The 9,975-nt window shown below is 37.1% G+C and overlaps 1 protein-coding gene across 1 annotated transcript in view; it reads right to left on the bottom strand.

The window, feature by feature from the left end:
* Positions 1 to 5,857: 5,857 nt before the first annotated feature.
* Positions 5,858 to 9,975, bottom strand: part of ATXN10 (ataxin 10) — a gene marked incomplete at its 3' end in the record, with an annotated part of 82,911 nt that continues 78,793 nt past the window's right edge. The window contains exons 8-9 of the mRNA XM_008580786.1: positions 8,039 to 8,147; positions 5,858 to 6,043 (exon numbers count right to left, since the gene is read on the bottom strand). Coding sequence (XP_008579008.1) covers positions 5,858 to 6,043; positions 8,039 to 8,147 — 295 coding nt within the window. The remainder of the gene's footprint in view (positions 6,044 to 8,038; positions 8,148 to 9,975) is intronic.

The raw sequence follows: 9,975 nt of genomic DNA, 5'->3' as shown, positions 1-9,975 counted from the left end.
CTAAGAGTAACAACCTAAACAAAATAGAGAAGAGCTTTAGGCAAATATGCTACCTTAAAACATTTCAAATTGGAGGAAATCCTAAAGAAGGAGTTAATAGTATGCTCTTGGCACTTCATGTCTCGATGTTAACAGCTGAAAGCTACCACCACCTCCAAAGACTCTAAAAAAAGATCATATTGTGAATATTTAACAATTATGAATTTAGTCTAAAATTTTATTTAAGATTAATGAAAAAAGTACATTCAGATCTACAAAACCTGGATTTTAAAGAAATATTTTTTAATTACCAGCAAATATTACACTAATAGATTGTAGATATTCTTATAATCCAAAATACAGATAATTTTGATATATCAAATAAAAATAGAGCAAATTACAATAAGTTATAATATATTCGAATGTATCCTAAACATAAGTCTTTCAAAAGTAATTACAGAACCCAGAATTTAGAGATACATTAATTTTCACTTAAAAAGTTATTTTATTTTTACTAGTCTTTGTTTGTAAAATATAGTCAGGAAATTTTATAGTAGAATTTAGACCCCTTGAACAGGATTATGTCTTACTCGCTTTATATATTCAAAATTTAAAACTGTGCTCAATACGTTGTGGACATTCAACAAATATTTTAAAAGTAAATTCTCATTCAAGAAAAATTCACTGAATGCCTACTATGTGCCAGGCATAATTTAGACACTGGGGATAACATGATGAGCAAAACAGATAATGAAAAATGTATTACAAAGATTTTTTAATGTGTATAAATGAAACCTACCTTCATGATTTATCATTCTGAATTGGAGAGGCCAAATAAAGCTTATTATCTTTACATGCTGAATTTTTCCATACCCTACTTACTTACTTTTTAAATGAAGTTATTCTTGTAATGAAAGCTTTTGTATAAATATATTTGAATACACGGGATCATTGAACATATGTGTGAATGCTGGGACTCTTTTTTTTATCAGGGAGGAGGAGGAAGAGAAGAAACTGAACAGCGTTTCCACAAACCATGCAGCAGAATGGATTCGATGACCAAAATGGTGTATGGCCCTCCTTAGTTGATATACTTTCTTTGGGAATAAAAGAAGGTAGTTAAAGTACATCATCTGCCTGTCCACTTTGAAAAATGCATTTAGCTTTATGAAATGAAAAAACCTGTTTGATTTTTCTTCTAATAAAGTATTCACTTAAAGTTATGACAATAGTGAAGAAAAGAATGGGAAGAAAAAAAGTAAACCATACATTCCTTATTCTAACAAAGCAGCAGCCAAAGAATGCTTTCTCCATGTTTACAGCACTAATATCCATGTGCTTCTCACAACAGAAACCAAAACAGAATCTCCGTTTAGCTCCACAAAGGTTTAAAAGTAAACTAATCAGTACAGCTGTAACAAGGAAGTACCATTCAAGTTGAGCACAAAAAAACAGAAGTCAATAAGGATTTAAGAACACCTCCCCGCCATGACTTGGTAAAGAGAAGTCTAGCAATTCCTTCACAATTCAGGCAACACTACAATCCACCATGTATACAGACTAAGAGTTCAAGACTCATGGAAAGACTGGGTAAAATATATTTCTGAGCAGATTTCCAATTTGAGGCCAGGCACCTTGACTCTCTTAAATCTTGCCCAAAGATACAAATCTTTAAGGAAGATTATCACCCTCCCTTCCTATTAATTCTGTGCTCCTGGCAGTCTAGCTCTGTCCTTACTTCAAGAGGACTGCTCCTGGCACACCCAGCCCAGGGATCACATCACCCATCTGCTCCTCTCCCACAGGCCATACCACACAGGCTTTTGTTACAGCTAGTAGTGCACATGTGTTACCCCCCTACAAAGTAAAGGACCATCTTCTCCAGAGCATGTAGCATGGAGTAGTTTTCATTCAATAACTGCTAGCTGAATACAATCACGCTGGGTCTGAGCCTTGGTTTCTTCATTTAGAAAATGATGACAATAATATCTTTTCAGCCTTTTTAACAGAGTTGTCGTAAGGCTCCAATGAACTAATACAGATGAAAATAACTCAGTAAAATGGAAAGGGCCACACAAATCTCAGGGGTGCTATCCAGCAGGTGGGCACCACACTCACTACAACGAGTAAAGTTACACAGACAAGCAGACACCAGCTGAGCTTAAAGGTCTTGTGATCGAGCCAGAGGAATGAGGCGGTGCATAAAGATTCTACAGAAGTTTGTCATAAACAGCTTTGGGGTTCTGGTTCAAAGAGGCCATCTTTTAAGGGTTACAACATTTTGTTCCTACAAGAGGCCAATTCAAATTAGCAACAAAAGAACAGTTAAACACAAGAAAAACCACCTTTTGTGCTCAAGAAAGGCAGTGTTCATCATTTAAAAGGTAAAGTGTTTTATTCTGTATCAACTTCCTTTTACAAAAATTGTTCCAATAATTTTCCAAGGCAGGGATTAGTAGTCATACTCATAACAGCTTGGAAATGAGGAGGAGGACCAAAATGATGCACAAATACAATGCAAGTATGGCCCCCAGATGCTCCTAGAACGGGACCTTCACAGGAGGAGATACCTCACCTGTCTTATCCATCAAAGAGTGAAAATATTCACATTTCATGAGTGAATGAATCAGAGATAGAGATGAGAGGACCACCAGAGCTCCAGACTTAAACCAAGAGGGAGCCAGAGAGGACTGGCTAGCCCAGGAGACCTAGTGTCACCAGAAGACTCCAGCATCTATAGTCTGAAGTCCTTCAAGAAGTATATTTTAAACCTTTTCCTCCAAAGTCTTGGAATGCTCTCAAATGAGGCACCATGGTACAGGTGAGCAAGCACAGGCCTGGGAACTGACAGGCCTACAAATCCAAATTCTACTCTGGGCACTGCAACTCACTAACTGGATGGCCTCTCCTTAAAACATGGTTAGTAGAACCTGCTTTGCAAGGCTGGTGCAAAGATTAAAGTTGATAACGCATATAATTCACTAAGCACAATGCTGGAACGCAACAGACACTAAATAAATCATCAGTCCCTTTTTTCTTCTGGGTGAAGGATGAACCCAAATTAGGCTAACTGATTCAAAATCCAACCCCCAACTCAGATCTTTAGTTTTGGGCACCAATTTGGGTAGAAGTGGGGCAACCTGTCTAGATAAGACAATGAGAATTAAAGGCCCAATAATAAAGACCTGCTACATTATCATATATTTCCCCAAAACTATAACTAAAAGCTGAGGGTTAGTGAATTCCATTCCTTGAGGCAACAATGAACAAGGCAAATATATGTAACACCCAGCTGGAAAAGGGTGTGGCTACAAGAACAAAGAAGCTTCCAGCAAAACCGGAATAAGACTTTGGTGTTGTGTCAGAGCCTCTGGAAGAAGAAAAAAAATCCCAGAAGTAATGCTTTCAGGTTCAGGCATTTTGTTTGCCCAGGTAAGAAATGGAGAGAAACAGAGGCATTCCCATACTCAAAGAATGAACTCGTCCCTACCCTCGAGAGTGTTTGTTCAGAAATCAGCAGTGCTGTTAGCAATTGCACATGTGACAGAACAAAACATCGACTTCCTGTGAGACCCAGTGACCCTACACAGCAACACTAGGGCACACTCCATATTTACTTATGGTGCAATCTGATCCTGACTTCAGTGAGTTATTTCATAAGCCTTTAAAGGGTTACTACATTTTCTTCCTACAAGAGCCAATCCAAGTTAGCAACAAAAGAATAGTTAAACACAAGAAAAACCACCTCTTTTGTGCTCATGAAAGGCAGTCTTGGTCAGTAAAAAGGTAAAAAGTGTTTTATTCTGTATCAACTTTCTTTTACAAAAATAAGTCCAGTAATTGTCCAAGGAGGGATTAATAGTCTTACAATCATACCACCTTGAAAATGAAGAGGAGGACCAAAATGGTGCACATGTACAAAAAAAGAACAAGTTATGTGGCATTTGGTTCATGCCATGTCTCATAAGCAGCATATTTTCTTTTATAGCCTTGAGCACAGTTATACACACCTGTGTCATCGCACAGTCTCCAATGACTGTCTTTTCTCACTCCTTCTAATATGTCAAGTAATTTGGGATTGTACCCCAGACACTGTGAATGCCATGCTATGTAAACTCTGGATTCTATTATATTCCTCTAAAGAGTGTTGATATTTTTGTTTCAGTGGGCAATTATCTTCAACTGTAAGCTCTAGGTTGGCAGCTCAAATCCCAGTAAAATTATTTTATCCTTAGCTTAGCTGCTTGGAGCCTGCCCCACACATGTGACTCAGACATTAGCAGGGATTTAGATAGCTGATACATAGAATTTTGGGATTGTTTTCTCCTTTCTGGAATTCCCCCCTCACTTTCCAATGGCTGTGGTTGCCCCCAAACTGTTTTTGATTCTTCAATTTAGGAAGACTACAGATTTTCTATCAGAGTTCCAACTGCCCTGCATGTCATACACATTGCCAATCCCTTTTTCCAAGTGTCAATGTGACCCCAGAATCTGTATGTGTCAAATTTAAGTGCCTTCACATAGCTGTCTTTTCACCAGAGTTTATTATTGTTATTTACAGGAGAATCAGTCTAATAGCAGCTTACTGGACTACTGACAGAAGCTGAACTTACACACTTTTTTTTTTCTCCAATTTTTCACTTTTTCTCCCAATGCTGTGGGTCACGAATTCAGAAAGGACCTTGCCAGGCAGGATGTCCCAGATCTCTCTGGCATCAGATGGGCAAGCAAGAAACCGAGGATGGGTCCAGTTCCAGTTTGGTTTCTCTCACACACTAGTGCCTGGGTGTTTCTTGACTAGTGTCTTCCTTTCTCCTCACTGTATCTCCCCTTTCAGGGCTTCTCCATGTGGACTCAGCAACTAACAGCAAGGTGACCTCAAAGAATCTGCACTTCTTACTTGCTGTCTGGCTGCTAGTAAGGCAGAAATAGAACCTTCCAGACCAGTAAAGAGCTTTGACAGAAATGGTACAGGATCACTACGGCCGTATTTTATTGTTCAAAGCAGTCAAGAGCCTGCCTGGATTCAAGGGGATGGAGAAACAGAGGCCAACCATTGATGGAACTGTGGCAAAGTCATGCTGCAGAAATACATGTAAAATAACGGAAGTTTTTGCAGTCATCTTGGGAAAATATAATCTGCCACAGATATATTTAATATTTAACGAAGTAAAACAAATGCCACCCAAAGTAAAACTCCAGGAAGATACAGGAAGGCTAGTTCAATGTGAAGCATGTGGTCTGATTTTCTTGCCATCTTTTTTACCACTCTCTCACTTTACCAATATAATTACCTCTAAGCTGTTCAGCACAACTGAGGTTTCTAAAAGCAGCCTATTGGGTCTCCAAAGACTTAATACTCAAATACTATGTCCATTTCAAAACACCAAAAAGAAAAAGCTTATGATGCTATCATCCATAAATGTACAATATAAATGTAAGTTAAGGTTTTTTTTGTTTCTTTCTTTCTTAAGGTAATGGTCAATAATAACTAGTGTTTATTAAATGTCTACTATGTGCTAGAAAATTTTCTAGGCTCTTTACCTGTTTTCATTGACTGCTCCCTATATGATGTAAGAGTGTATTTAAATGCACAGGCATAGGACAAACATTGACAACTTACAAGAAGGGGGACTGGCTCAAATATACTAAGGACAAAGACAAGGCAAAATTACAAAAATATAAACCCTAATACAAACAAATATGATATACAATGTTTTGGGGGAGAAATATAGATATTATCATATATCATATATAATACATATATATCCTCTTTCAAGCTACTTTCTAAGCACCTCAATCTTTTACCAAAAAAAGTGATATATACTAAATTCTAAATAGTAAATTCTAAATGAAGCCATATATGTATGATACATACTAAGAAATAATCTTACCTTGTCTTGGTTATCTTTATTCTTGTAACAAAGATTTCCAATCAGACGAATGAGATGAGACTTAAATCCCTCAACCATATTTGAAATGTTACCTTCTGCTCTTATGCCACCAGAGGTACTGAAGATGTTTGTAGTGTCTTTTCCAGCTACATGAATCAGTCGTAAGAGATCTATAATAAAAACCATAAACTTCATTTTCCATAGAATAATAATCTTTAGTACTCTGTATTAGTTTTCCATAAACAAATCTAATTTATTTTAATGAATTAATATAGAATGAAGGTAGAGTCCTGAAAGATCTCTTTAACAATTAGAAGACTATTCTGCCTTTGCTTTAAATCTTTTCACTCTAGTTTTGGGGAGATAAGCCATAATGATCACCCCAACCTGCATGTTCTGCTTACTCACAAAGACAAGTTAGCTAAAAATTTTCTAGCATCCTTCTTACAGAAAGGTTTCTGTATTGGATTGAATTATGTCCCCCCAGAACTCATTGAAGCTTGAATTTTGTCCCCCAAGTTTTATGTATTAGAAACTTAGACCCCACTGTGACTGTTAAGAGGGTGAGAAATTCTATTATGATAACTGAAAGGTGAAGTCTTGAAGAGGTGATTAGACTGTAGGACCATGCCGCAGTGAATGGATTAAAAATGCTGGTCAGGGGCATGGTTCTGAGGGTTTTAAGAGAAGAGGAAAATCTGTCTTTCTTTCTCTCTCTCTCTCTCTCTCTCTCTCTCTCTCTGCTTCCACCATCTTGCAATGTGAGACTCCTGGGTCACTGTTGCCACCACCAGATGGACTTTGGACTTCCTAGCCTCAGAAACTGTAAGCAATAAATTTTGTTTTTCTTTATAAATCACCCAGTTCAATATATTTTGTTATAAGCAACAAAAATGGACTAACACAGTTTCCAATCCCAACTTTTTTATGAAAATACTCATCTGATAACTGCAGCCAGCTAAGTCTAAAATACAATACGTTATCTACAATAACCTATATGGCAGAACCAAGAAGATACCAATTTTCTTCTCATTGGCCAGATAATCAGAAGGCAGCGTGTGTGCACCACAGATCTATTTTAGTTACATTCAAAAGAAATAACGTTGTTATACCCTATGAATACCTCAAGGCAGCCTACAGACAATTTCCCAGCAACTGTATTTTAGTGCTTCCACATTCTCTCATTTAACCCTCTTGACGGGAAGATATCACTTTCTCAACTTTATAATGAAGAAATCAGGCCTAGAGAAGTTAGTAACTTGCTGAGTTGGGATGACAACCCACGTCTGCCTGGCTCCAAACTCATGCTCCTTCTACAGTGATTCACAGTGCCCCAGGTTAGTGGTGTTTTATCTCAAATACAACTAAAAGCAATGCATTCAAAATAAAATACTGATAAGGAATTCGAAGTATCATCTTCTACAACTCACTGCTAGGCCATATATACTTCTAGATATAAAGTCATCTCAATATATTGGTCCCCAGAGTAAGTATAATTTTCTTAAAGGAAAAAATAGTGAATAGTGAATAGCAATGTATGGCTAACCACACAGAACAGGCTCTACTTAAATTATTCTACAAATAGCTTTTTAGCAAGGATGGCAATACTGCAAACAATGGCTACTTTTTCAAAACAGATTTAAGTGAATACCTAATATGTGTAAAGCACTATCCTATGTGCTCAATATATATAAATGGGAAAAATTTACTGACAAATTTTGTAAAGCCATAGTAATATAAAAATCACCACTGTCATCGCAAATGCTCCCCCCCATCATCATCACAACCACTACTGATGAAGCAACTCCCCTGTGCACCCCACGTACTAGGCACTATTACCCTCATCTTACTGATAAGGTACCTGAATCACACAGAAGGGAGGTGGCAAAACTGTGATATGGACTCAGGTCTATACAGATCCTATGCCTGAACTGTCACCATGACACTATGCTTCCTCTCAAGAAGAAATATTCAAAAAATCTCAAAAATACATCAATACGCAGGTACTTCAAAAAGATCATGGAAAAATTCGTATTATCTTTCAATTCTATTTTTCCATTAACTTTCTGACATACCCCCATATGATGAAAATGAAGGATTTATATTACAGTATAATAAGTCAAAGATTTCTTAGCTAAAAATACTACGTGTGGTATTTCACTCACCAATCACTCTTTCCAACAAGCCAGGAAAAACCTGTAGATAGCCAAGCAGTTCAGTATGAGCAGTCATTTCACACAGGACATCAAGAAGCCTAATTGCAGCCAGCGCCTCCTAAAAAGAAAAGGAAACATAACTTTAAGTATATTTGAAGTTAAATGATTTAACTTGAATAAGTAACTATAAGAGAATAAAATATTACAATAAATATAAAGACTCAGTGCTCGTAACACATCTAAAGAGAGAAACAAAACCATGAAGAACCAAACAGCAATGTTAGATATGTACATAAATAATCATTCTCAGTAGCAGCAGACACGTGTCTTCCTGGAGAAAAGAGTCAGAAAAATTCTTATTCAAGCAAAAATACCTTCCAAAAGTAGAATAAATGTTCAAAATTACTAGCTACAGGGCCAAACCCATGGCTCACTCGGGAGGGTGCGGCACTGGGGAGCACAGCGGAGCTGGGAGCATCAAGGCCGCAGGTTTGGATCCTATATAGGGATGGCTGGTGCGCTGAACCCATGGCTCACTCGGGAGGGTGCGGCGCTGGGGAGCGCAGCGGAGCTGGGAGCATCAAGGCCGCAGGTTTGGATCCTATATAGGGATGGCTGGTGCGCTCACTGGCTGAGCATAGTGCGGGCGACACCAAGCCAAGGGTTATGATCCCCTTACCGGTCACAAAAAAACAAAAAAAAAATTACTAGCTACATACATAACATTTATGCAAATACTTTCTTTTTAAAGTGTTCCCAGCATGCAAGTTCTACTTTAAAGATGCAAATATCCAACGAAATACATTAATTTCTTGTCCACAGGAATCCTGCAAAATGCTGTGGTTGAAGAAACTCTGGCTTCAAGAATTTGCATTATTTCTGGGTAAAAATAAACCTATATGCAATATTTGGTGGACTGGAAAAGATAATATTATTTGAAAATGTTCACATAGCTACTAAATAATTTATTATCAAATAGACTGCATAACCAAGAATTACCAAACACCAATTGCATGGCATTAGGTAGTCCATATAAAATTTAAAAACATAATTTTTGTACAGATTTTGAACCCCATTTTTAAAATATAAATTATTTGACAAAATGTGGTAGAGACTATAAATTTAGGTTATAAAGAACATTCTTCAAAAGAAAGATAAATTGCTTCCTTTTGTGAATTCTAAATGTGTATTTACTATTCCCTAATTAGGAGATTTAAGGGTAATCTTTTAATATAGCATTCTGAAATCTCAAAATAAATAGCAAGAAACAACACATATTTTAATGCCTTGGATCTTTAATTTTATTTCATAGTTTTCACTTGCTAAAGAGTTAGGGGGAAAATCTACATTAGAAGTCTGAAATTATTACCATACTAAAAAAGAGTCTTCAGCAAATCCACTAATCTAAGGGGTTTCAGCAACCTCTTTTGTTAAATGGATAGTTGCCTGAATTGTCACCTAGATGCCTAACTCTAGGTCTGGGGCAGAGCGTGTGCAAGATGACCCTGAACCTCTTGTCATACCACACAGCAAGGAAGCTACTAAAAACTACTAGGTCATGTCAAAAGGAATCTAAAACAACCTGAAGAGGCTTCCACTGGCCAGCGATGGCACATTACAACATTAAGCAGAATTACAACTGCAACGATGGAAAACAAATCAAGTGGTTTTAAAGCTATGATTTCATAATGATAATTAAACAAAACAAAACAACTCACTGGTCATCTTTGGGGGGAAATATCAAGCATTTATCCTTGGCTGGTATGGGGATCCTATCCTGCCTTTCTAAATCAAAGTGTACCTGTATAACCTAATAGTGGGTTAGGAGAGGTTTACAAAATATTCCTGCTAATAAATGAAGAACAAATGATAGAGTCAAAATACCACTATTTTGTAACCCCAAAAGAATTAATGGATCTAGGTAATCATTAACAACTGCCAACATC

This window comes from Galeopterus variegatus, unplaced genomic scaffold (genome assembly GCF_000696425.1).
Source record: "Galeopterus variegatus unplaced genomic scaffold, G_variegatus-3.0.2 Scaffold2159, whole genome shotgun sequence".
Classification (NCBI taxonomy): domain Eukaryota; kingdom Metazoa; phylum Chordata; class Mammalia; order Dermoptera; family Cynocephalidae; genus Galeopterus; species Galeopterus variegatus.
This window is presented reverse-complemented; position numbering and strand designations above follow the sequence as displayed.